The sequence below is a fragment of the Martes martes genome (genome assembly GCF_963455335.1).
Source record: "Martes martes genome assembly, chromosome: 10".
NCBI lineage: Eukaryota > Metazoa > Chordata > Mammalia > Carnivora > Mustelidae > Martes > Martes martes.
Genome location: NC_137898.1, coordinates 101,246,456 through 101,272,476, shown reverse-complemented (window position 1 = coordinate 101,272,476; position 26,021 = coordinate 101,246,456). Strand labels below are relative to the sequence as shown.

General features: G+C 50.0%; 4 protein-coding genes across 10 annotated transcripts; 2 read left to right on the top strand and 2 right to left on the bottom strand.

The window, feature by feature from the left end:
- The first annotated feature begins 5,667 nt into the window (after positions 1-5,667).
- CENATAC (centrosomal AT-AC splicing factor) lies at positions 5,668-12,451 on the top strand. The gene is made up of 11 exons (XM_080816700.1): positions 5,668-5,845; positions 5,988-6,151; positions 6,755-6,853; positions 8,872-8,938; positions 9,010-9,072; positions 9,403-9,467; positions 9,613-9,718; positions 10,725-10,755; positions 11,840-11,929; positions 12,012-12,144; positions 12,229-12,451. Exons 1-11 carry the CDS (start codon positions 5,726-5,728, stop codon positions 12,326-12,328), a joined length of 1,038 nt encoding a protein of 345 aa, XP_080672826.1. The 5' UTR covers positions 5,668-5,725; the 3' UTR covers positions 12,329-12,451.
- Positions 12,359-14,425, bottom strand: RPS25 (ribosomal protein S25). The gene is made up of 5 exons (XM_080816704.1): positions 14,275-14,425; positions 13,967-14,062; positions 13,233-13,416; positions 12,503-12,602; positions 12,359-12,405 (listed from the first exon to the last, which is right to left on the bottom strand). The coding sequence occupies exons 1-4, from the start codon at positions 14,275-14,277 to the stop codon at positions 12,508-12,510; spliced, it is 378 nt and encodes a 125-aa protein (XP_080672830.1). The 5' UTR covers positions 14,278-14,425; the 3' UTR covers positions 12,359-12,405; positions 12,503-12,507.
- A 4-nt stretch (positions 14,426-14,429) lies between these two features.
- On the top strand, positions 14,430-17,544 carry TRAPPC4 (trafficking protein particle complex subunit 4; the record flags this gene model as incomplete). Of its 3 annotated transcripts, none has more annotated exons than XM_080816702.1 (5): positions 14,430-14,948; positions 15,123-15,297; positions 15,884-15,987; positions 16,606-16,732; positions 16,999-17,544. In XM_080816702.1, 5 exons carry the CDS (start codon positions 14,774-14,776, stop codon positions 17,075-17,077), a joined length of 660 nt encoding a protein of 219 aa, XP_080672828.1. In that variant the 3' UTR covers positions 17,078-17,544. The 3 variants fall into 3 exon arrangements, with proteins under 3 accessions (XP_080672828.1, XP_080672829.1, XP_080672827.1); XM_080816703.1 differs by having other exon boundaries at positions 14,441-14,648; XM_080816701.1 differs by having other exon boundaries at positions 14,774-15,297.
- On the bottom strand, positions 17,494-24,712 carry SLC37A4 (solute carrier family 37 member 4). 5 transcript variants are annotated; one of them, XM_080816699.1, is made up of 10 exons: positions 23,924-24,341; positions 23,098-23,440; positions 22,048-22,280; positions 21,495-21,738; positions 20,824-20,982; positions 20,503-20,588; positions 19,879-19,992; positions 19,601-19,666; positions 19,127-19,265; positions 17,494-18,991 (listed from the first exon to the last, which is right to left on the bottom strand). In XM_080816699.1, the coding sequence occupies exons 2-10, from the start codon at positions 23,243-23,245 to the stop codon at positions 18,825-18,827; spliced, it is 1,356 nt and encodes a 451-aa protein (XP_080672825.1). In that variant the 5' UTR covers positions 23,246-23,440; positions 23,924-24,341; the 3' UTR covers positions 17,494-18,824. The 5 variants fall into 5 exon arrangements, 3 of the variants coding, with proteins under 3 accessions (XP_080672825.1, XP_080672824.1, XP_080672823.1); XM_080816698.1 differs by lacking the exons at positions 19,601-19,666; positions 23,924-24,341 and adding an exon at positions 24,656-24,712; XM_080816697.1 differs by lacking the exon at positions 19,601-19,666 and having other exon boundaries at positions 24,025-24,671.
- Between the last annotated feature and the right edge of the window lie 1,309 nt (positions 24,713-26,021).

Sequence of the window (26,021 nt, the reverse complement as noted above, 5' to 3'; positions counted from 1 at the left end):
TCGTGCTGTTTGTTATGACTGGTCACTAGTAACTTCTCTAAGAGGCACATTCCATATTCTCTGGAAGCACGGAGAAGACAACAATCAGCTCTGTCTGGAGGAGCTAGGGAAGGCTTCTCACAGGAAGAGTTAGCACTGGGTCTTCTTCCCAGGTCTAGAAAACAACAGCCCCTGCTTGTCCAGAAGTGCCCAAAGCCAGCCGGGCTCTGTGGGGCACTGCTGATGCTCCTAGGAGGCAGGGGGCAGGCTGAGGAGGTGCGGAAGAGCAGCGACAGGATGGGAAGAAAGAGTGACCGGTTCCAAGGAAAAGACAGGACAAACCCGGGCAGGTGCCCGGTTGGAGCAATGGCCTTTCCCCAATGCACTTGGAAGTGCTTTGTGATTCCCTCCTCCCAGACCACCTGCGTGCTAGTCTCTGTGTGATAGCCACCGGGGAGTGGGTGAAAGGACCATGTCGTTCATGTCCTTCGCTCTGGACCCCCCAGCGCTGTGCAGCCAGACCACCCCCCCCAACACCAGGTGCTAAAGATACAGTGAAACCCAAAATGGTCCTTCTCTCAGAGTTTTCAGTCTAGATAGAAAGATATTAAACAGGGTGCCTGGGTGGCTCAGTGGGTTAAAGCCTCTGCCTTCGGCTCAGTTCATGGTCTCAGGGTCCTGGGATCGAGTCCCGCATCGGGCTCTCTGCTCAACAGGGAGCCTGCTTCCCCCCTCTCTCTGCCTGCCTCTCTGCCTACTTGTGATCTCTCTCTCTGTCCAATAAATAAATAAAATCTTAAAAAAAAGAAAGATATTAAACAGTCCTATTAATGTGCAATGATAAGAAATAGTAATAAATATTAGGTGATTGTGAGAGGAAACGATACAGATACTTAGACTGAAGAGGAGGTCAGAGAAGTCCATTTTTTTAAAAGATTTATTTATTTATTTTAGAGGTGGGGAGAGTAGAGGGGGAGAGAGAATCTTGAGCAGACTCTGCACTGGGCAGGGAGCCTGATGCAGGGCTCAATGTCACACCCTGAGATCATGACCTGAGTCCCTATTAAGAGTCGGATGCTCAACTGACTGAGCCTCCCAGGCACCCCAGAGAAGTCCTTTCTAAGACATTTTAGCCGAGACCTGGATATTGAGTATCCAGGCTGCAGAATGGGGAGGAGAAGTGTTTTGTAGAGAGAACAAAGTGGACAAAGCCTGGGAGGGAGGGACCTCCTCACCTCTGCCTATTGAGGGAATGGGGATAAGACCATGGACAACAGAATATAGTAAATTAGGGAAGAAAGACCCAGGGTAAGATTGGGGAGGGAGGCAGAGACCAGGCTCTGTGAGCCTTTCTAGAAGGATTTCAATTGTTTTTCAAGTATGGTGGAAAGTAACAGAACCTGATTTTATTTATTTTTAAATTTTATTTAAGTAACCCTACACCTAACATGGGGCTTGAACTCACAACCTCCGAGATCAAGAGTCTCATGCATGCTCTTCAGACGGAGCCAGCCAGGTGCACCTTATTTTTTAAATTCTGCTTAGCCACTCACTGGCAGTGGCTGCTAGGACGCACATGGAAGCAACAGGACTTGTTAGGAGGCGATGCAGTAGCCCGGGTGGACTGGGGCAGCAGCCCGAGAACTGGAGAGAAGCAGGATGATCCGAGATGCAGCTTGCAGGCGGCATCGGCAAGTCAACAGGACTGGTTGGACACAGGAGGAAGTGAGGCTGAGATTTTTGGTTTGAGCAACTGGGGGGAACAGTGCGGTGGGGAAGCCTGTAGGCAGAGCAGGTTTCAGCAGTTCTTTTTTTTTTTTTTTAAATATTTTATTTATTTGACAGATGGAGATCACAAGTAGGCAGAGAGGCAGGCATAGAGAGGGGGGGAAGCAGGTTCCCTGCTGAGAAGAGAGCCCGATGAGGGGCTCCATCCCAGGACCCTGGGATCATGATCTGAGCCGAAGGCAGACACTTAACCCACTGAGCCACCCAGGTGCCCCGAGCAGTTCTGATTAGAATCTGAGAGATGCCTGCATGGCTCAGTGGGTTAAGCGCCTGCCTTTGGCTCAGGTCCTGAGACTGAGTCCCACATCAGGTTCCTCGCTCAGTGGGAAGCCTGCTTCTCCCTCTGCCTGCTGCTCACCCTGCTCGTGCTCTCTTGTTCTCTCTCTGACAAATAAATAAATAAAATCTTTAGACTCTGTGAGACATCAGGGCAGTTTCATCATGTAGATGATTGTTGTAAGTGTGGGGTTCGGAGGACAAGTCTGAGCTGAAGATGTAAATACATCTGAGAGTCATCAGGATATAGACAGTATTTAATATTATGTCCTGTGTGCTAACACAGGTATCCACAACACATTCTGGGAAGAAAAAAACCCCAGCAAAATAATATGTTGGCTATGACTACAAATGTGACAGAAATCATGTTCATATATATAAAGGTGGTGTCTAAGCATAGAAAACATTTTAGTTTAGCTTTTTTTTTTTTTTTTTTTTTTTTAGATTTTATTATTTTAGGGCTCCTGGGTGGCCCAGTAGGTTAAACATCTGCCTTCGGCTCAGGTCATGATACCAGAGTCCTGGGATCAAGTCCCTCATTGGGCTCCTTGCTTTTCAGGAACCTGCTTCTCCCTCTGCCTGCCATTCCCCCTGCTTGTGCATTCTCTCTCTATCTCTGACAAATAAATAAATAAATAAGATCTTTATTTTTTAATTTTTTTTAAATTTATTTATTTGTTAGAGAGAGAGCGAGCGAGCACAGGCAGACAGAGTGGCAGGCAGAGGCAGAGGGAGAAGCAGGCTCCCCGCCGAGCAAGGAGCCCGATGTGGGACTCGATCCCAGGACGCTGGGATCATGACCTGAGCCGAAGGCAGCCGCCCAACCAACGGAGCCACCCAGGCGTCCCAAGATCTTTATTTTTTAAAAGATTTTATTTATTTTTTTCAAGGAGAGAGAACCTGAGTGAGTGAGAGAGAGCATGAGCAGCGGAAAGTGTCAGTGGGAAAAGCAGACTCCCCACCTAGAAGGGAGGCTGATGTGGGGCTCGATCCCAGGACCCCCGGACCATGATCTGAGCGAAAGGCAGATAGATGCCTAGCCCACTGAGCCACCCAGGTGCCCTAAATAAGATCTCTTAGAAAAAAATTCTGCAGGCAACTCTAGAAGGCTTCATGAAAAGGGTGACATTTCATTTATTCAATAATAGATTGATACAGGAGCCTATGAATGATTGAGAGCTTACCATGTGCCAGACAAAGCCACCAGCCACATGGAAATTCCATTCTCGTTTGTATTTCAGATCCTATATCATAGAATTTATTAGGCAGGGCTGGAAAGAAGTAAATTTTAGGCAGAGGGAACCAAGGGCTGGAAGATGCTGAAGTGCATAGGACTCTAGCATATTGTCTGGAGGAGGTGGTGGAGGAGGTCAGGGAAGTGATGGGAGATAAGACAAAAAGAATTTGGGAAACATGCTGTAAAAAGCTTTGAAAGTCATCCTGGGAAATTTAAATTTTTTCCTGATGCTAATTTAGAGACATTAAATTAGAAAGTCACTTGGAGACTTTCCCAAATCCAGAGTCTGAAGGATAAATGGAGCTGACTTAGACCACATATTTGGAGACCCGTTAGAAAAATTTTACTTGAATCCAAGCAAAAGAACAAGGGAATTGAAACAAGGTTTGCTCTAGGAGTATAAAGAGTAAAATCTCAGAAATCCGGTAAGACAACTCGAACACAGTGGATATGGGGAGTGAGTGAAAGCCGGTATCAAAGATAACTCTCCCCAAAACTCCAGGCTTTAGATTGGTGGTGTTCCTTGGGAGGATGAAAATAGGGGATGTTCTCAGGTGGAAGATGTTGAATTCCATTTCACACAGTCAAGTTCAGTTGCAACTGAATGAACCACTCCATGGTGCAGAACTTTAGGGAAACCGTTTCAAAAGCAAAACTGCAGAGGGGTAATAAGTTAGTAGAAGTCGAAGCAGTGTAGACTATACTAGGCACCTGGGAACAAATGAGGAAAACAGATGGCTGGGTTGATCTGCTTTTGGGGTTTGACGAAATGAGAGGTCTGGGACGGTCAAGGGAAGTAATAGATTGCCATGAGAGTGTGGTGGGAACGGTCATGGGATCCGGTGAGTAAAGTGAAACCAAGAGGACCTAAAACCTAGACCACTAATTATCAAATTTGATTAAGCATTAGAATCCCCTGAAGAACCCATTAAACTATAGATAGCTGGTCCCCACTCTAGAGTTTCTGATTCAGTAGATCTGTGGTGGGGCCCAAGAACTTGCACTTCTAACGAGCTTCCAGACGCTGATGCTGCGGACCTGGAGGCCACACTTTGAGAATCTAGAGCAAAGCAGCTGGTAGATGCTGCAAGTTTTCTGAGTGAATGAATAAGAGTACTCATCTTCAGAAATGGAGATCTTCCTGCATTTAAAGGCAAGATGGAAACTAAGGCCACATGGGAGGATGGAAGATGGTGGTCAGAATACAACTTCAGAGTTTGAATTCAGAGGAGCAATTTTAAGGTCCAGGACTGACCCTTCTGGGGAAATGATGGGAGGTCAAGGCATTGATCATTGTGGGGGTCTTCAAAATGAGTCACATCTGACAGAGGCCTGAGTCTACTGGGAAGCTCCAAGAGGAGGTCAAGATCTGAAGGGGGTCTGGCTACTTTTCTGGGCCTGAATTAGGTAGAGTTGACTGTATATACACCCACAGACATTGTAGCCCACCCAGGTTAATGCACCAGTACTGGTAACAAATCTAAGTGAAGTTTGGACTCTGTTAGTTCTGTCCGGCACCTCCTATAAGTAAGGTCTGGGCTGGGCCCCAGGCTTTTTTGGGGGTACTCTAGGGTAGAGATTACAGCCTGGAGATTTCAGCCCTGTAGGGAGCAATTTACTTTAAGCCCTAAGGCTTAGGGGAGCAGGACAGATGGAAGGCTGTTCATTCTAGGGAAAGTAGCTTGTAAGAATGAAAATTCCACTGAGTGAGCATGTTTACAGAATAAAAATGCCTGTTAACCCTCAGCAATGACTCTGCACCCTTTTCATAGCTTCCCTTTTACAGTTTTATAGTAACAGCTGCTCAGAACAACGCCCCCCCGCCCCCGGGGTATATGGCTGTGATTAGGTCTTAGATGAAGGCCACCTCCAGCATGCTTCCTTACCACCATCTGGTACAGCAGAGCATGAAAGGCGCTGCCGCTGATGCTTCGCACCTGTGCAACCTTCCACAGAGTTACTTTCTCCCCGTGCTTCAGTTTTCCCATCTGTAAAATGTCGGTAATAATAGTACGCCATGTAGGGCTATGGTGAGGATTAAGTGCCTCGTGAATGTAAAGCTCTGGCCACACATGAGCACCCTGTAATACTAGTTACAATGTGTTCCATTGTCTAATGCGGGTCCTTGTCAATGCCCCGACATGCGTGCGGTCTGCGGTCCTGCGTGGCACCTAACTGTCGCGCGCGCTCTTTCCCGGGCATCTGAACAGCGGTGCCGCCACTTTTTCTGGGTCGATAGCATTTGGGAATATTGATGTCGGCTGGGTGCACCCGACTGCAGAGAGCCCGGGGCGGGACTCGCGCAGCCGCAGATGGGTCTGCAGTGGCGCCTGCCTGCCGCTGGGGGTCGCGGGGAAGCGCTGGGTTCGCTCCGCCCCCGAGGGGTCAGGGGTCACCGGAGAGCGAAAGAGCTGCTGCGCGTCGCAGATACCGGCTCTTGGGCCCATGGCGCCGGCGCAACGTTGCCCCCTGTGCCGCCAGACCTTCTTCTGTGGTCGCGGACACGTCTACAGTCGCAAGCACCAGCGGACGCTGAAGGCAGCCTTGGAGCGGCTCCTGCCCCAGGTGCGGACGGGAGGCGGGGAGTGGCCGCGGACGGCCTGGGTGGGGGATGCGGACAGTACAGGGAGGGCGCGAGGGGGTGGGACGTGGGGGTTCCACTGGGGTCCTGGTTGACCTCTCCCGTCCTCTCCCCTCTCCGCCGCAGGTAGAGGCCGCCCGCAAGGCCGTCCGCGCCGCCCAGGTGGAGCGTTACGTGCCCGAGCATGAGCGGCGCTGCTGGTGCCTTTGCTGCGGCTGTGAGGTGCGGAAACACCTGAGCCACGGAAACCTGACGGTGCTGCACGGGGGGCTGCTGGAGCATCTGGCCAGGTGAGATCCGGCCTGGGAGCCGCATCCAGCACATTCGCATCCTGGTGGGTGGGTGGGGGGGTGGTTTGGGATGCGTGAGAGGAGGAACGCTTTTGTGGTTGGATTGGGGTGGGTCCAGTCAGTTTATAGCCTCGCATCTTTGACGCGTGGAGGGCTTATGGCTGCCATGGTCTTAGTGGTAGAGGGTTACCTCCCATCATCTCCTCCCAGATTCTCCTTCCTTCTTTCTTTTCTTTTTTTTTTTTAAGATTATATTTATTTGAGAGAGAGAGAGACAGCGAGATAGGGAACACAAGCAGGGGGAATGGGAGAGGGAGAAGCAGGCTTCTGGCAAAGCAGGGAGTCCGATGTGGGGCTGGATCCCAGGACCCCGGGATCATGACCTGAGCGGAAGGCAGACACCCAACCGGCTGAGCCACCCAGGCGCCCCTCTCCCATTTTTATTGGACGAGGGGAGACTGGACATCTGGAAGATGTAACAGTATTCTGTCATCTTTGCCCAGAGGCAGAAACCCAGATATCAGTGTGCATTACTTAATAGAATGCCTAGATGTCTGAGTAGTATTCTGTAATCTATCATTGAGATTATCCATTCATTCTCAGCCCAGAGCACAAGAAAGCAACAAACAGATTCTGGTGGGAGAACAAGGCTGAGTTCCAAATGAAAGAGAAGTTTCTGATCTCCCCCCAGGACTATGCCAGGTAAGTCACTGATTATGAAAGGTGAAATAACAGAATGGGACTTCTCTGGGTCTGTGTCAGGTACTGGAGCTTTCTCTGTTAATTGGAAAGTTCAGCAGGGCCTTTGTAAGTATCTGTTGTCTTCATAGCACTCATTATTCTAGTCACTATACTGGACACACAAGAAGTATGATAGAGTCCTTGAATAGTTTATATTCTAGTTAGGGGATGGGGTTTACAATCCATTGAGCAAATAGAGAATAGTATATACTAAAAGTTCTCTATAATCGATTATTTAAATGTGTGGTACAGAGAATATTAAGGTCCCTTAGGAATAGAAATATGTCCCTTAGGAATAGAAGAGGCATTTAATAGTGTGTGCAAGCAACAACTCACTCATTGCCCACTTTGAATAGTTTTAGACTATATTTTAACTGGCCCCTAAAGGACCCTGAGAAACTGGAGTGTAGTCAGCTGGCCAGCACAGAGCAGGTGTGAGTGCTGCTTCAGGAAAAGGACACAGACGGCCTTGCACTACTTTTATTAGGACAATATTGAGATTATGGGGAATGGAACCCAGGGGGATCCTGGAACCGAAGTTACAGAAAAACTCATGACCTCTATTATTGTTTCCTATTCAGTGTGGAGAATAATGAGGGAATGGTGAGAAATGCCTAAATCCTACTACCTTGCCTTCAAATCCGTGGTTCAAACTGGGCAGGAGATGGAGAACTGAGGCCAAAAAACACTTAACTCCTTACACCCTGGCCCAGCTCCAAACGGTGTTTGGTGGGAATAAAGAATAGTTGAGCAGAAAAAGTTATAATTGAGAATTATGAGAATGGACTCCTTGATTTTTTTTAATTCTTTTTTTTTTTTAAAGATTTATTTATTTATTTGACAGAGAGATCACAAGTAGGCAGAGAGACAGGCAGAGAGAGAGGGGGAAGCAGGCTCCCCACTAAGCAGAGAGCCCAATGTGGGGCTCAATCCCAGAACCCTGAGATCATGACCTGAGCTGAATGCAGAGGCTTTAACCCACTGAGCCACCCAGGTGCCCTTGGACTCTTTGAATTTTTTATTAGTTTTTTTTTTTTTTTTAAGATTTTATTTAGAGAAAGTGTAAGAGCTAGCATGAGCAGGGGGCGTGGGAGAGGGAGAAGCAGACTCTCTGCTGAGCAAGGAGCCTGATACTGGGCTCACTGGGATCATGACCTGAGCTGAAGGCAGATGCTTAACCAGCTGAGCTAGCCAGGCACGCCAGTTTTGACTTTTGAACCTTATACATTTAATGTGCACACGCACAAAGCAAAGCCAAGTCTGACTGCTTTGACTGGTAAAGATACCACAAGCCACTTTTAGATTTAGACAAGTTATCACTTAAATATTGAAGAAAATAAACCTGGAGTGCCAGCTTCCCAGGTCCTTGCCCACCCACCAAAAAGGGCCACTCTGAAACAAAAAGGGCTAGGTAACTATAGTGTGAGCTGTGGGACACTATTTATAAAAATAAATTACAAAATAAAATCAGGCCAGAAAGCAAATCCTAAAACTCATTGCAAATAATGACAGATTATCATAGCTATGTATCAAATTGATAACAGTTATAAAAGAGTAAGAATTCAAGTAACTTCAACACAGAATTCTGACTGTATAGCCTTAGGATATTTACTAAGGACTGAAGAACAGGAGAAATCCTGAGCTTTGGTTAGTAGGTCTATTGTTGATAGTGATATTGATAGTATTGGTACTTTTCTGATACCTTTCTGTGTGTATTGTAGGATAATAACTGTAAGTCTCATGATGTTCTAAAGCCCATTTTTGATTTCACAAAAAGGAAATATGTACTAGAAGAGAAATGGAGCCAGTATGGCAAAATGTTTACAGTGAATCTGGGTGAAAGGTCCATGGGTGTTAATTGTTCTATTTTGTTTTTGTGATTTTGAAATTATCCAAAATTTGAAGAAAATGATCTACTGAGGATCTTTTCATAACATGCAGAGACAGGTTCTTGGCTGACTTGCCCTTTTTCTTTTCAGATTCAAGAAATCCATGGTGAAAGGTCTGGATACCTATGAGGAAAAGGAGGATGAGGTGATCAAAGAAGTGAGTTAAAAGGCCACTGAAGGACACAGCCCCATGGCCTTGTACCGAGCTAAGCAGCCTCTCTCCCACAGATGGCAGCTCAGATTCGTGAGGTGGAGCACAGCCGGCAGGAGCTGGTTCGGTCTGTCTTAGAGGTTGGTGTCCCTCGGAGGAGCCAGAGCAGTATCCAAATCCATCTGATCCCTGGTTCTCCCAGGTCCAGCATTTCACCTACCAGGTCTTCTAGGAGAACTCACGGACTCCGTGCTTCATCTGCTCGGCTTGAATTCCCTTACCTGTCCGCCAGGGGGCAGGCTTGTCAGTGGCGATGTGGGCAGAGCTGGGAGGGGAAAAAAGGAATTTTTGCAAAATGGGCAGTACCATATGCCAGTATGCTAATTTGTTTCCTACTGGAGGGTGGGAGCATGGCCTAGGCAGACTTTTAAGCATCCGAGACACATTTATTTTTCCTGAATCAAACTCAGCCTCAGCCAGTGCCAGACCCAGAAGAAGGCTCTTCAGCACTTGGAAGCTGGAAAGGGACCAACAGGTAAAATTGCTCAGGAATCTCGTTGAGTTTGGATTGTTAGAGCATTCTGTAACTTTTTGGTTGGAAAATGCCAAGTGTTCACCTCTGCTATCCTCATGGCTCAAGGACCTCCTCTGCCAGCCTGGCTCCTGCTTGTCTTTTTCAGTCTAGTGGCCTCCACCTCACAGCAGCCCTCCTACTTGGACCTGCCACCTGCCCCAGAGCTTGACTGGATGGAGACAGGACAACCTTTGACATTCATCGGCCATCAGGTACCATGGATAAGTGAGTCAGGAAGGGCCAGTGCTCCCTCAATTCCCAGGACATCCATCTCTCATGTGTTTTGTACCTATTCTGGCCATCCAGATCTTGTCTCTTGGCTGCACCGCTCCATAGTGTGTTGGGTTTTTTTTTAAAGATTTTGACAGAGACATAATGTGTTCTTAGACCTCTTTCCTCACCGTCCCGTGATCTCATCCACACTTGCCCCCACTGCCGCTGAGGAGTGCCAACTCCTACCGTCATCCTCTGTAGAACCCCCAGTTTCTGCTCAATTTAGGACATTTGTAAACATTCCACAGGCACCTGAAGCTAACCCCTACAGTCCCTAGATTACCAGAACTGTAGCCGAGTTATTTTCTCTTCTTTCATCTCCTACATCCTGTCGAGGAGGCCTGTTTTACCTCCTGGCTAGATGTCCTGTGTTACACTTTTCTGCAAGTTTCTCTGCCCCCTGTAATCCTGTTCTGAACACAGAAAGCCACTGCCTCACCTGATGTCCTGTACACTCCAACCATACTGTGTGCGTCTTGTGGTTTTTGCACGTGTCATCGCCATTGCCTTAAATGATGGGCCTACCTTTCTTCAGCTAAGCTCAAAGGTCACCTTTTCATGGAAGGCTTATATGAACAGGTTGCCTATTATAAATGTACATGGGACCATGTAAAAAGCTGTAAATGTCACCTGGGTAATTTATGCTTAAATCTCTCCCCCCACAATACATACTGTCCTGTGAGGAAAGAGTTTTGCTAATGTAGCACCTAGTAGGCACTCTATTTTTGGACATCTTTACTACTAAGACCATAAGTCTTTGGAGGGACAGGACTCTTTCATTTATCTGTGCTTTTAAAATTTAACACCAACCAGGGGACAGAAGTAGCACTGTGGTGCTTCCACCCCCAACCCCCTGCCCATGGCTTTGTCCTTTTTCTAGCTGGGAATATACTGTCATCAGTTTCTTATCTGGGATTTCCCCCCCCTCCCCATTTCCAAATACAGGATACACCAGGAATTGGTAACATCCACTCAGGTAAGGCCCAGAGCAGTGTTTCTCAGATGGTAAGAGGCAATTATTTTATTACTTTTTTAAAGTTAATTATCTTGGGGGCACCTGGGTGATGCAGTCAGTTTCAGCTCAGGTCTAATCTTGGGGTCGTGAGATTGAGCTACACCTCAGGCTTCAGGCTCAGCACCAAGTCTGCTTAAGATTCTCTCCCTCTTCTCCCCACCACCCACCACACCCGTGCTCACTCACTTATTGAAATCTTTTTTAAAGGTGGACACGGAACTGACTGTGCCCCCCAATGACTTTTTTAAGGAAGAAGGTTGATTATGAAGTGCTATCTGATGAAGGACTTGAATCTTAAATATATGAAAAACTCTAAAAACTCAGTAAAAGCATGTAGAAAGATGGTTCATCAGAGTGGCTAAAATTAAAGACTGTGTATGTGAAGAAACATTCATAAACTGCTGGTGGGAATGTAAAATGGCACAACCAATTGGAGAAACAGTTCAGGGATTTAAGAAGTTAAACATACACCCACCATTATGATCCAGACATTGCAGGAGAAAAGCAAACATGTCTGCACAAAGGCTTGCACACCAGATGGTCACAGCTTTAGTTGCAATACCCCAAAACTGAAACTGAAAAGAATCCAAATGTGCCTCAATGAAGGAACAGAGCAGTGCTCAACAAAGAAGATACTGTTGTTAAGTGCAGCATAGATGAATCTCAACTATTAGAAGCCAGATCGAAAAAAGGTACATAACTAGTAAACGCAAATTAGATTAACAGAAGCATATTCATGGTTTCCTGGGGTTGGGAAAAGGTACAGAGAGGAGCAGGAAGTCCTTTAAAGGGGCAGAACAATACATATTGGTGATATTTAATATCTTGACTGTGATGGTTTCACTCAAAGTTTTTCAAATTGTATATTTCCCATTGGGCAGTTGTAGGTCTGTTACGCCTCAAAAAGCTGTTAAATACCAGCCCATGGTCCAAAATTCCCGGGTTTTGCTTTTGAGCATTAGGTAAGAGTTTATAGCGAGGGCATGTTTCACAGTAGTGTGAAACTTAAGAGTGCCTTCATTCCTGCTTAATGGGTCTTTTCCAGGTGCTACACCTCCTTGGATGGTCCAGGATGAAGAATACAGCTCTGTAAACCGACAAATAGGACCATCCTATGAAGAATTCCTTAAAGAAAGTAAGTTAACAAATTCAAGAATGGGCTGTCTAAATTTTCCTACTCAAAGCAAAACCGTTTAAAAACTTTTACTTCTTTGTAGAGGAAAAAGAGAAATTGAAGAAACTCCCCCCAGACAGAGTTGGGGCCAACTTTGATCACAGCTCCAGCACCAGTATAGGCTGGCTGCCCTCTTTCGGCCGGGTCTGGAATAATGGACGCCGTTGGCAATCCAGGTGTGGATTCAGTGCCAGGACCCTGTCCCACTATCCCTTTGGAGATGTCAGCCTTTATCCCGCTAACCTTTCATTTCCTTTCAGACATCAGTTCAAAACAGAAGCTGCAGCAAGGAACAAACAGTCACATAAAAAAAAACAATCGTTTCCGGATACTTTTTCAAGTCAACAAACCCACACCTAAATCCTTTTCTTAGGAAAGAGACATACCCACTTATTTGATTTAATAGTTTTATTTTCCAAAATGTACAGTTGGTGGATCTGCAAAAAATAAAAATAAAAGAATCAGAACTCTAGAGCCTAATATAAAAATGGGGTATATATACTTTCTATACCACAAGCCCATGTTCTTTCTTACCTTGTTCATGCATCTTCACCAGCAGCTGGGGCATCTCCACCCTTGGTGTTTCTGGTGTAAATTACTTGAGCTCTGTGCTTTGAAACCAGTTTAATAAGTCCTAGAGAGAAAAAAATAAGGGTTTTTATGCAGTACTATGAAATATTTAATAGACACTAAAAATACTGAACTTGAGCATTAGAGTTTAATAACAAAAGCAAACATCCCTCATGTCTTGGTGATAATCTAATTTTATTTTTTCTTCCTAAATGAAGGACCCATTACCTACTATTGGGATGCTTACCCTCACAGTGCTTTAACTTAAAAATTACTGTTTCCACATTAGACACTACAGATGGCTTAAAACATTTACATTAAGATGAAATCATAGTAATTAAATCACCACTAAATTTTAAGAATACTTAAGTAAAAAATGCTTTCCTACCAAAGCTTTTACTATTTTCACAACCATATTTCAATACTGGGTTTCTTTTGTAACTTTAAATAAAATGAATTTATTTGAAAACAAGGGATCCTGAAGCTTCAACAGGACATAGGGATCCATAGGACAAAAAAAGTGGCCATGAACCCTGCTCTGGGGTCTACACAAGGGGGTAACATGTTAGAATATTACGGCTAGTGGTCAGCCTGTGCCTACTTTACAAAATTCCAGTAAAAACATTTAAGATGGCCAATACAGGCAGGCCAATTTAGCATGTAAAAGCACACCAGTACAACACACCCCTCTCACCTTTACTAAGGAGCTCCTGAAGGGCTGCCCTGGCCAGGGAACCTCGAATCTTCAGTCTCTCAGAGACAACAGCTGGAGTTATAAGCTTATAGTTGGGAACTTCTTTACAGAGTTTGTCATACGTAGCTTTGTCAAACAAGACCAAATTATTCAGCTTGTCCCGAACTTTGCCTTTGGACCACTTCTGCTCACCAAAAGAGAAAGAAAGTCAGTGGTTCCGGAAGAAACCATCCCCCCGTCCCCAACAACAACCCGTGTCAGAGAACTCTTCCACTGCCGTCCTGCTATACTGCAAGGGTGGCTGTTCCCTGGCCTATACAAACCTACGAAATTCAGATTTTACATAAGTTCTACAAACTAAGACTCAAATAATTTGAAACCAGGACACAAACAAAAGGAACGCTAGCTGCCACTAACAGCACCAAAGATGAGTTAGGCTGGGGGAAAAAATAAAAATGCGAGTTTCGGATATAGGCTGAACCCCACGATACCAATTAAAAATACAATGGGCTAGACCTCAGAATACTTTACACACTGTTAACTTCTAAGTAGCGTGTACCACCCTATTCTTCCAAAACAACAGAACGGTGATGAAGAGTACAAGCTCTAATAATTGGACTCTAGACCGCACAACCTTAAAAGCCATTTGCCCTACACGTCACTTATTACCAAGCCACATGGGTCCGGCGTCCCCGATATCTCCCACTCCTGGGTAGGGGGGAGCTCACGCCTACCTTCTTTTTGGCCTTGCCCCCAGATTTGTTCACTGGGTCTTTGTCTTTTTTGGCCGATTTTCCGGCATCTTTCTTCTTCTTGTCATCCTTGGGCGGCTGTAGAGAAAAAAGGGGGAATGCAGGCAGGTCACAAGGCAGCCCCGCACCGTCCTAACCCCACTAGCGGAGCACATGGGTGAAGCAATCCCCCCGCCCACCTGGAGAAGCGGCCCGGCGGGTCTGATGCCCTCCGTCCGGTGTCGCCTCAACTGCGCCCCAGCACCACCCGGCTCTCAGAACAGCACCAGTCCCCATTCCCGAGAGCTCACCATAGCGAAGCTGGGAGAGCAGCGTCCACCCCTGCAGCCTCACTAAGATGTCGGACAAAAAGGAAGCACCTCTCCCCGACCGGGCCAGAAACCTCCACCCGCAACGAGCGCTTCCGGGGCAAGGGGCGGAGCCCGCGGAGAAAGGCCGGAAGTCCGGCCCCCTCGTGCAGCGGGGAGAGGGCCGCAGCGAGGGGACGGTCGTTCCCGAGGGTTGCATCCTGAGAGCTGCCCGCGGCTTGCTAGGTTTTGCCGTTAGTTGTGAGGCAGCCACACTTTGCTTTCCCTGGCCCTGGAAACGAATAAAGAGAGACAGAAAACAATCTGCCAGGACCCGAAAGGACACCCCGGCGACCCCACTAAGCGTGGTGCTTTAAGTGCGCAGGCGCCGGCGCGCGCCGGGCAGGGAGCAGGGGGGCGGTGGCGGGTCCCGCGGCTGCGGTTCCGGGGCGGGGCCGTCAGGAACAGGCCGAATAGGCGTCTCCGAGCCGCCGCGGCCGCAATGGCGATTTTTAGCGTGTATGTGGTGAACAAAGCTGGCGGCCTGATCTATCAGTTGGACAGCTACGCGCCACGGGCCGAGGCTGAGAAAACTTTCAGTTACCCCCTTGATCTGCTGCTGAAGCTGCACGACGAGCGTGTGCTGGTTGCCTTCGGCCAGCGCGACGGCATCCGGGGTGGGCTAGGCTTGCGTCCGATGGGCGGGCCGGGTGCTGCGGAGTGGGCTGGTGTCTCTGCGGAGCGGGGGAGGGCGCGGAGGGAGAGGGGACAGGGGGTGAGGCCGGGTCGCCAGTCCCTTTGGCGGAATCCCCGCGCTGGGGCTTCGTTGACCCTTAGCCTCACCTCTGCAGTGGGCCACGCAGTGCTGGCCATCAATGGCGTGGACGTGAACGGCAAGTACACGGCCGATGGGAAAGAGGTGCTGGAGTACTTGGGCAACCCTGCCAATTACCCGGTGTCCATTCGATTCGGCCGACCGCGCCTCACCTCCAATGAGAAGCTCATGCTGGCCTCCATGTTCCACTCGTAAGTCCCCCAGCCCTTCCTAGGGCCTATGGTCCTGCCGGCTGTATTAGTGTGGGTCTTCGGGAAGTCTTCTGAGCGGCCGTGCTTACCTTTCTAAGCCTCCTTTTAAATCGTCAGTTCTTGTGTTTTGAAAGAAAAAGAACTAATCCAGGATGACTAGATTTTAGGTAATACCGGCAGTGGTGTGACCTTGCACAAGTCCACTTCTCTTCCCTCAGCTTTAGTTTCTAAAGTCAGGTAACTGAATTAAATGATCGTTAAGACCTTTTTCTCATTCTCAACGATAGTAGATGTGCTGGGTAATCATAGCCATGGGGTAAGTAACCATGACACATATGCCCAGTGGTAATTTTACCCTCAGTTTTCAATGTAAAATATTTTACACCAAAGTATTAGTGTAAAAAACGTGCAGAGCTCAAATGAATTTTAAAGAAATTTTGGTGCTGCTGCTAGGCAGTTGACACGGCCTCTTTTGACTTCTCGGTGTAATGTAAACTCAGCAGATAGGGTCACTTCAGGGGACAAGTTTGAGAAGCACCCCTCATACAGCCGGCTGCATTCCCAACCTTACCTCCTTTGCAAATAGGCTGTTTGCAATCGGTTCCCAGCTGTCTCCAGAACAGGGCAGCTCAGGCATTGAGATGCTGGAGACGGACACCTTCAAACTGCACTGCTTCCAGACACTGACAGGTAGGCGTCTCCAGATAGGCCAGAGGGATGGGGGAAGGGACTGACCAAAGAAACTTTGGTAAGCAAGGGGGTGGTGGTTAACTTTTCCTGGGACAATTGCACAGACACATACGTCTATTTGTTTTGTGAATCCAAAGCCAGTATCTCATCTGATGCCAATTTTGTCAACTCCGCCCAGAATGCTCAGCCGTGGTTATCCTGTGTGCAGATAAAACTCACCATAATAGTATCTCATGTAGCACACATTTCAGAAGGTGTGTTTCAAAATGAAACTTGAATGCCAAATGGAAATGACCTTTGGATCATGTCATTGCCTCACACCCTTAATGGGGATAATTGAAAACTGCCTGAGTCTGTCCCCTGCCTGGCACTTGCTGCTGAGGGACCACAAGACTAGGAATTAAGTGACAGAGCTAGAGGCCAAAACGTGATCTCAGTCAGTTGGGTGATGTGATAAAGTCACTTCCCTGTTCTGGTCTTATAGATTCAGTCTTGCCTTTCCTGCTTTATGAAACAATTAAGGATAAAAATAAAAATGGGCTTATGAAAATGCCATTTGCACACAGGATATTTGCTGCATTCTCTACCCTTCCATAACCATTCTTGGTCCTTCTCCAGGGATCAAGTTTGTGGTACTGGCAGATCCTAGGCAAGCTGGAATAGATTCTCTTCTCCGAAAGATTTATGAGATCTACTCAGACTTTGCTCTCAAGAATCCATTCTACTCCCTGGAAATGCCCATCAGGTAGGCGGTCCCCCCTCCCCAGATACTGGTCGAAGAGTCCTTGCCCCTCCCTTTGTGCTCTTCCCCAGGTCATTTTTCAAAAGGATAAGAAGTTACTTTTAAATAAAACAAAAACGGACTAGTATTTTTTTCCTATTTTGAGAAACCAAAGACTTTTCTTGCCATTCATGTCCTTCTTCAAGCAAGAGTACTTTGGCACCCAAAGTGGGAGGACAGTCTGAGACCTCACACTTTGTCGTCATTTGTGCCTTTTGGGTCTGGCCTAGGTGTGAGCTGTTTGACCAGAACCTGAAGTTAGCCCTGGAGGTGGCAGAGAAGGCTGGAACATTTGGACCTGGGTCATAGGCTGAGCCTGCAATGGATCCCCCAAATTTTGAGAGATCCTATATCAGGGATCCTGCTGTATCCACTCCAATGGAGATTCCCACAGCCTCGTTAGTGCACTTGAAGACGGGAGGGTGCTGAGCCTGATGACATGTACTGATCCCTGAGCCTTAATGCAATGCTCTCTGCCATCCTATATCTATCATGAGCCTGATTCCCAACTCTGTACAGGGTTATTTATGGAGGGAGTAGGCCCATAAATGCTAAATAAACATTCCTTTGATCTGTTCACTATTCTAATTGATGGTTTGCGGGGGAAAGGCTTTGGTGGGGAGACGGGAATGATAAGGAAATTCTGGGAAGATGAGCTATGTTCTGGTAGAAAACAGGTAATTGCTTGGTGTGTTTTTGTTTTTTTGTTTTTATATTTTAGGTACAAGTGACAAATGTATTTCTTTTTATTGTTATTAAAGTTGACAAGTGACAAATGTCTTCTTTTTATTGTTATTAAAGTTTTCCCCAATGTAGTTCAGTAAATGAAGCATTTAATTTTATTTTATTCCACTGTTGGTCATAGTCAGTCTGAGCCCTACACACTCCCTCCCTTTTCACCTCAAAGGGGCCTCCTTTGTATGTAGCCACACACTCATCACTAGTAAAAGGTCAGGCTGGATCTGCTCCCAAATCTTAGGATTCAGCTTCTTGTCAGGCTCTCTAGGAAAAGCATCAAAAACTGAGCACAGGGCCTTGGGTCTAGTTCCAGCATCGCTGACGTCTAGGGTGGCGGCAGCAGCGGTGGTCACAGTGGGGTATTACCAGGTGTTTACACCAGGCTTTACTGCTTTTACCCTAATCTCAGGGTGCATTCTATTACAGACAACAGATTTAGCAAGGTACAGACTCTCCGCCTCAGAGTCTCAAAGCTAGTTACTAAGCACCTGAGTTTGAACCCAGGCTTTCTGACTACACCATCCATGAGCCACTGTTAATATTGCCTTCCTCCATTCAATGGTTTCACCTGCCTGAAACCCAGAAGCTTCATCTGTAAAATGATCGTTGAATTAGTGAAGCTGAAAGCAGAGGACCCGTAAGCTTAAAGAAGTCCCTGTCAGGTTGCCCATTCCAAGGAGATGACATCCGCAGGTACCAAGAGAATATTTCCCAAAGAAAGTGGTCTCTGGCTTGTAGTACCCCTTTGGAAAGAATGACTCAGTGATAGTGTTTAGTATCAAATCTAGTTTTAATCTGTGTCAAGTTCCCCTCCCTCCCACCCCCGCCCGCCATCTTCGCAGGGTACCCGTGAGCGTGATGGGCCTCCTCCTCCCCAGGAATCGGAGGTATTGGCAATAGCAGTTGCCCGGTGCTGAGAGGCCTTAGGGCAGAAATCACGGGCCACTGGTACCCTGCAGCTGCAGGAGGAGCCTCACCTCTCCTGGGGACAGCGTGGGAGGACCCAGGAGGGGTAGAAGGGTGTAGGGGACTCCCTGACGGCAGGGGTTTCCTGTTTGAAGGCAGGAAATAGGAGCTAATGGAGCCCGAGAAAAAAAGTTGCCTTTTAAATAGAATAGAGGATGGGGAGCTGGGACCTCATTAGCCACTGATAACTTCCAGCGCCACCTGGGCGAGGGAAGAAGCGCACAAGTGGAAATCAAAGGTTCAGTGCTAGTCGGAGCAGCCCCCCTTTCTCTCTCTGCCCCCCTCCGCCCCCCAGCCCCGTGCCGGGGGAAGACCACAGGTGGGAGAGGACGCACTGGAGCCTGTACGCTCTTCACTCAGCCTTCTTGGGCACATGGCCCATCTTGGTGCGGATGTTTCGTAGGAGAAAAAAGGCAGCTGTGCTGACTGCACAGATCACTTCAGCCACCCAGAAGGCTGTGCTCCAGCTGTAGTGCTTGGCAATGGTGCTGAAGGGCAGCCCAGCCAGAAAGCCGCCCACTGCAGAGGAGGGGGGCGGGGAAGAGCCTGGGTCACTTGTGAGGCTAGACATGGTGGGGCTGGCCCCAGCCTCCAGCTAGCCTATGTGCAAGGCACAGCAGGGATCAGGTGGACGCTCTGGAGAGCACCGCTTACCATTGGCCATGAGTCCCACAATGGCATGGGAGGTGCCGCACAAGTTGGGAGGGGCGCTCTCGTTGGCTATAACTCCGAACAAGGCAATGGGACCATAGGAAGAGAAACCAAACACAGCTCCCAGCACCAGGATCCAGAGCTGCCAGGACAATGCAGGGTGGCATTTAGAGTCCGAGGAACCCTACCTACCTACCCCTGCCAGGGGAGAGAAAGATGCTTGGCCCCAGGAACACATGATTGTAGTAAGGAGGTAGTAAGTGGCCTCCCTCTCCCCGCTTCCCGATACAACTGACGGCCGGGCTAGAGGCATGGGGCCACGCTGAGCCAACCCGAGGGCCTGGGTGGGTAGGTGAAGGGGACGCAGAAGCCATCCCTCCCAGTTAGATGCTGTCTCTTAGAACTGATGCTAGCGGCAAGGCAGACAGGGTAGGACAAGGGGGAGACAGACCAGGAGGAAAGCCACAGATAAGGCACCTCATGCTCCGTAAAGCCTGTGAGCTCAGCGAGAGGGTGAAGAGCTGGAGTCCAGAAAGCAACGTCCTAGAGGAGCACAGGGAAGAGAAGAGAACCAGGCCCCAAGTCCAGGAGGAGCACCAGAGTACAGAGGGCACGAGGTAAACCAGAACTGGAAAGGGAAATCTGAGAGGCAGAGAAAGGCCTGGGCCAGAGTAGAGCCAGGGACAGGGAACCTGACAGTCACTGGCCCTTGCTCTCTCATCCTTGTGCCAGTGGCAGGCCAGGCGCTCATTTACCTTGGGGGAGTCACTGGTCACAGTTACCCGGAAGAGGTACATGGACACGGTCATGCCAGCCATCATGAACAGCAACAGGCCGTGGCGAGGGTTCCCGTAGATGGACAGCCCCGCCTGTGGATACAGGCCCAGCAGTGTCAGGCCCCAGAAGCAGCAGGCAACATCCGCCCCTGGACTCTGACACGGCAGGGCTTCTGCTGACAGGTCTTTGGCAATCCCACCACGGTTCTTGGCCCGGGGAAGCTCTGGGAGGCCCTGGGACCTGCTCATTATATCCCGAGGCCAAACTCCACCGCATCCCCTCCTCCACCTTGGGGACACGTGCTAGCAAGCTGCACCTAGTCTCTCCTCAACCCCAGCTTCCCTCGGCCTGTAGAGAACCCCGCTGCTAGGCTGAGAGAAATTCTGGCCCTCCTTGACATCTGTTAAAACCCTTTCCCCAAGAGCCTTACCTTGCCACCACACCCTCAGCAGGTAAGAGTAGCATGGAATCATTCCAGCCTCCCCCTACCCATATGCCAGGCTGCCCATGCCCCAGGGCTCCCGTCTCTCTGGTGCCTGTCCCAGTCATGCCGGGAAGATTTAAAGGGACCCTCCTCCTTCCTGTCCCCTCTGCCCACTCACCTTTGCCATGGCCCGGTCGGACAGGTAGCCAGCTGCGATGCTGCCTACAAGGCCCCCAACCTCCAGGGCACTCATGTAGGAGCTACCTGGAGTAAGGAGTTGTGGTGGGAAGAGGGAAAGGAGGAGTGGAAGGGGGTTAAACACACTAGGGTTGTCCCAGATTGGCTGGAACCCAGAAAGGTACAGGGTCCCCAAGGGTGACTGGCCGCAGCTCTCTGAGTGGTGCGTGGCCTCAGATAAAGAGAAGTTGGGCCCGAGTTTCCCATCCCCTTCATTGATTCCTGCTCCCTAGGCCCACCCCTGCTCCAACACTCATCTTACCCACGAGGACTGACTGTCCTTTCTCCTGGATAAGGAAGAACTGGCCCCAGTCAGTACAGCAGGTCTTAACTCCAAATACCACAAGGTAGCCAGTAGAGAGCACCCACAGGTAGGGGGACAGCAGCAGGTCCTGTAAGGTGCTCTCCTCCTTCGAGGAGCCTGGGGGCAGGAGGAGGCCAGGCCTCAGGCTCTGCTCTTGCTGCTCTGCCCTGACCGAGCCCCCACCACTCATTAACCAGCCACAGGGCCAGAGTCCATCCCCATAGCCAGGGACCAGCAGGAGGGCACCCCTTTGCCCACTGCTCTGCCCTGTCCCCTCCACTGCAAGCCACAGCAAATGAGAGAGAAACTGAGGACCAAGGCACATGGCGGAAGGCATCCGAGCTACTTAAGCTGGGGATGCTGTCCAGGACAGGGAAATCTGGCTCTGCTGTGAGGAAGGACCAGGATATAATGTGAGTCACAGCATTTGTTGGCTCTGCCACTTGTCTGGTACTTAAGTGTCTCTTGGAACGAAGTTTTATTTACTCCCCACCAACTTGCCATCACCATCCCTCCCCCTGCTGCCATTGGCTAGCCCGGGGCCAGGCATACAGCCAGTCCTCAGTGAAAGTCTGCCAAATGAATGATGAATGAAGGTGCCCCAATCACTGGCTTGGGTGGGTGCTCACCCTTCTTGCCCTTGGAGGGTGTGGGGTCCAAGTTTCGGAGTCCGACGTCGGCAGGTTCATTGTGGATGAGCAGGAGGCAGAGGAAGGAGACCACCACACAGAGGGCCCCCGAAAGGGCCAGGGTGCTGCGCCAGCTATAGCTCTGGGCGAGGACGGTGGCCAGGATGGGGCCCAGCCCTCCAGCCAGGTTCATGCTGGCGGACAGGATGGCCCACCAAGTGCCAAACTGAGATGGCTCAAACCACTGTGGGGCAGAGGGGACAGAGGAGGTGCCCACATTCAACACACTGAAGGTACAGGTCAGGTGGGGCAGACCTAGGAGCTCACATTACAGGGATGAGGAAGAGGGCGCTTCTACTTGGCAGGGCCAATTCCCTCATCTGCCACCCGATCCCACCATGTTTAGCTCCTAAAATATCTTGACAAGCAGTAGGAGCTGGACTGGAACTCCCAGGGAACCTGCTGCCCCGGGATGGGGGTGCCGGTGCTCCCACATGCTCCTTAGACATCCTCTGTGCCAGTCTAAAGAAGCTCCCCGGAAGCAGGCACGCACCTTCCGCAGGATCTTCCCACACGGAGGCCAGCCCAGCCCCTGGGCCAGGCCGTTGAGGAACCACAGAGCAGCAAAGACAGGTACCATGGAGCTCCAGGAAAATGCTATATTGACCAAGCCCACCAGGAGCAGCCCCGAAGAGAAGAGCCAGCGAGCACTCATCTGGTCAGACAGGACCCCGCTCACAAACTTGCTGATGGCATAGGCTGCCGCCTGGCTGCTGGTGATGAGCCCTGCAGGGGGGAGAGCAGGACGCGGGACGCCTGGGGAGTTAGGGGCCAGGGCAGAGGTGGAGGAGGGCTGGAGGAAGGCATGGGGTCAGGTGTGGCGAGGTGCCAGGCAGGGTGAGACAGGTCCCCTCCCAGACGGCTCAGAAGAACCTGTGCTGGGTTCCCGGGGCCCCGCTCCTCGCCACCAGCGCTAGCTCCAGGCTGACCCATGACTTTGCAGCCTCCCGCAGAGTTCCAGCTGCAGCTGTCAGGAGGCAAGAAGGGAGAAGCGGGCAGCCCCCCTCCCTGGGATTTACAAAGGCCTGATGACATTTTCCCCCCTCACACTAGCTCCAACCCAGGGCTTCTGGAAGTTCTGTTGCCCCACCTCAGGAGCTTAGAAATGGAGTCAAGGACCTTCCTCCTCCTGAAATGCCACCTGGTGGGTCATGGGAAGTCATTTTGCCAACTCCTCAGTTCCCGTTGCTCACGACGCCAATGGCCAGCAGGCACCCCGCGGTCTTAGCATGCCCCCATGCAGTGTGGCAACAGCGCAGGGTGACCCTCAACACACTCAGAATAAGCCCCGTCTCTGGGGGCACTCGTGGGCCACAGGCACACAAGGACACATCAGATGAGCAGCACTCCTCAGGCACGCGGAGAGCACACGCCTAGTTCCTCGCCCGTACCCAGGTACATGGTCAGAGTCCCCTCAGTCGGCACCTGCAGGCTGCCCCCCCGTCCTCTGCTGCGCATGGACCCTCCACACAGCCACAAACACCCAACTTGTCCTACTAGTGCTGGGTCCCAGGGCCCACCCCCTTGCCCCGCCAGGGCTCACCCAAGTCATCCTTGTCCAGAGGGATCTCCTCCACCAATGATGGCATGACAAAGGAGAAGGTCTTGCGGTTGAAGTAGTACAGGCTGTAGCCTCCGAACATGGCTGAGAAGATCACAGTGCGGTAATAGCCGTAGCCTTGGGCCGCCATGGTGGAAGGGAGCAGGCCCCACTGCCCAGGACCCGGAGCCTCTGACCACAGCTCCGGCCGGTGGCTCTCTCGGTGCCCAGATCTGCTGAGTTAGGTTTTTTCTGCTCCCTCCTCCACCCAGCCTCCCAGGCTCCCTTTATAGCCACCTTCTGGACAATCATTAAGCCTGGGGCGGCTTGTAGGGAACCCAGTGTCCTGAGGGCGACAAGAAAACAGCAGATTACTGACGGGGAAGAGGTGGGGGCCGGAGGGGGTCGCAGAGGGAGGCACTGCCAGTGAGCCAGCACCAGCCAGCATGCTGTGTCCCCAGAACTTCTGCGTTCCTCTGCTTTTCCTTGTCTGTCCGCCTGTGAAACCAGCTGTGATTAAAGGCTCAACCTAATTACTTTTGTCTGCAGGAGCCCAGGGGAGGCAGGGGTGGGATAAGCAGAGATGCCCTCGCTAGCCCTGCTCCCTCAGTCACCTACCTTCTCATTCATCCAACCAAGAAGTTTAGGGAGGGCTTACTGGTTGCCTAGCACCGCACTAGGTGCCAGGGGTAATTTACACACACACACTCAATGAGACACAAACCCCCAACAACCCAACTCCCAAGTCTTCCTAGGACTGACTCAAGTGACTCCCAGGGCACAGCACACATTCATATTCGGATGTAACTGTTTATGGATAGTTGCAGACCTGTAAGCAAGAGAAACTTCCCTTTGCAGGCCCTGTGTTGCACTGAAAGCTGCCCTGAAGACTGGGGGCAGGGGCCACTCAGCGGTCTCTGGTCACTTTACCCTGGAACGTCAGGATGGGGTGCCCTCTAGCCGGCTGGGGACTGCAGGGTCCGTGACAGCACGGCCCATGGGCAGGTAGGTGCACCCCGCGCGCTTCAGGCGGCAGTGGCGAGCCAGCCAGCTTCGCAGGACCCCGGCAACACGCCCCCGGCTTCTCCGCTCAGTTGGGAAAGCAATCGGAGCAGAAGGCGTAGGCGCGAGCGAGGCAGGCGACCGACCGCACGTAGTCTCCCGGAGGCTTCTCGCTTCGGGCGAGTGGCTCAGCCCGGCAGGACGGGGCCAGGCGCAGGCTCTCGGCACCTGCCCAGCCCCGTGTCCTCAAGCTACCCGGGACACCGGACTCGGGCTGGAAGCCCACGGGCCCGGGTGCGGGAGCTGGAGAGGTGCGGAGACACCGGAATGGTGCGACGAAAAGAAGCAGGTGCGTGCTGGTCACGGCCGCGCCCCCAGAAGCCCCCAGACCCAGGAACTAACACCCGCCCGGGAAGGGGCAGCTGCAGGAACAGCTCCGGTTCGTATCGGAAGTTAGGGCAACCTTTGCTGGGGCTCTAACAAAGGAGCCCAAAGACCCGAGACTCCCCCTCCAGCCCCGCCTTCACGCGGCGCCCCTCCCCCGCATTCAGCCCGCTACCTGGACGCGGGCGGGAGCCGGAGTAGGAAAGAGCCGGGCGGCAGGACCCGCAGGCGCATGCGCGTGCGCTGGGGGCGGGTCCTCCGCCGGCGCCTTGCTGGCTGAGAGCCAACTCCACCCTTCAGCGTTTAGTCCTATTCTTGCGGGAGGTATAGGTCCTTGGGCGAGGACAGCGCCCCTTAGGGGCTGGATTCGTATGTTCCCTTCTTAACTGATGGCTTTCCACAAATCCGTTTTTAGTGAGTGCACTACCACTGCTCCCGCATTGTTCACAATCTGGAAAAGGTCTCGTAGAGAGCACAGTCTTTTCTGTAAGAAATTAAGGCAGTCCTCAGTAAGCACAATATGAACATTTAACTTGTAATCAGACTGTTGGGAACGGGGTTAAGATAAAATAGACGGTGTTTAAAAGAACCAGGCTGGAAATAGACCTTAAATTCTAATCCCAGACCCACTGCATTTTAACAATGTGACTTTTGGTAATAATCTCTATGAGCCCCAATTTTTTATAAACCTCATAGGTTTGTTGTGAGGACTCAGAAGAAGATTTTTTTTTTTTTAGAAGAAGATTTTTTAAAAACTGTAATTGTTAAAGTAATCTCTGCACCCAAAGTGGGACTTGAAGTCTCAACCCGGAGATCAAGAGTCTTATGTGACACAGACTGAATCAGCCAGGTGCCCCTCAATAGAAGATTTAGATAAGAATTAAGAAAATTCAGATAATTGCTTTCATAGAGACCGCTGGAGAATTGCTGAAAGAATTTTAAGTGTTCCAAAGTTGACAGCAAAGAAGTTTTAAATTGGGAAGGTGGTCCGGGAAGGGAGGAGAAGCCCACAATCTGCCACCAGCCCAAGCAGAAGGCCTCATGAAAGATTTTTAAATGAGATTATAAAACACTGCTATATGATAACTACAGGCAATGGGCAATCCTTGATTGGATTTTGATGAGAACCCTTAGTGTGATAAGCATTTCCCCTCCTTTCTGTCTGGGTCCCTGAAATGATGAATGCTGTCAGGGATTCCCATCCACATGGGGATAAAACATTCAGCCTCCCAGATGGCTATCTTGGATCTAGACAATTGGGAGGAGCCGACCTAGGAGAAAACAAGAAATTAATGAAGAATCGGAGTCTCGATACCAACAAAGTATGGATAGTAAATTATCAGGAAGATATTGAGGACCTTGTAGACTTGGCTCCAGTGAGGTAGGAGATCATGATGGAGAAGGTGTTGTGGCTGGAGATGATGTGATGGTGATTCACCTGATCCTGAGAGTCCAGATGACTCAGAAAGTGATTCACAGAGAAAGAATCAGCTAAAGAACTCCAAGCTACAGAACCCCCTGATAAAGTGTCCTCAACGAAA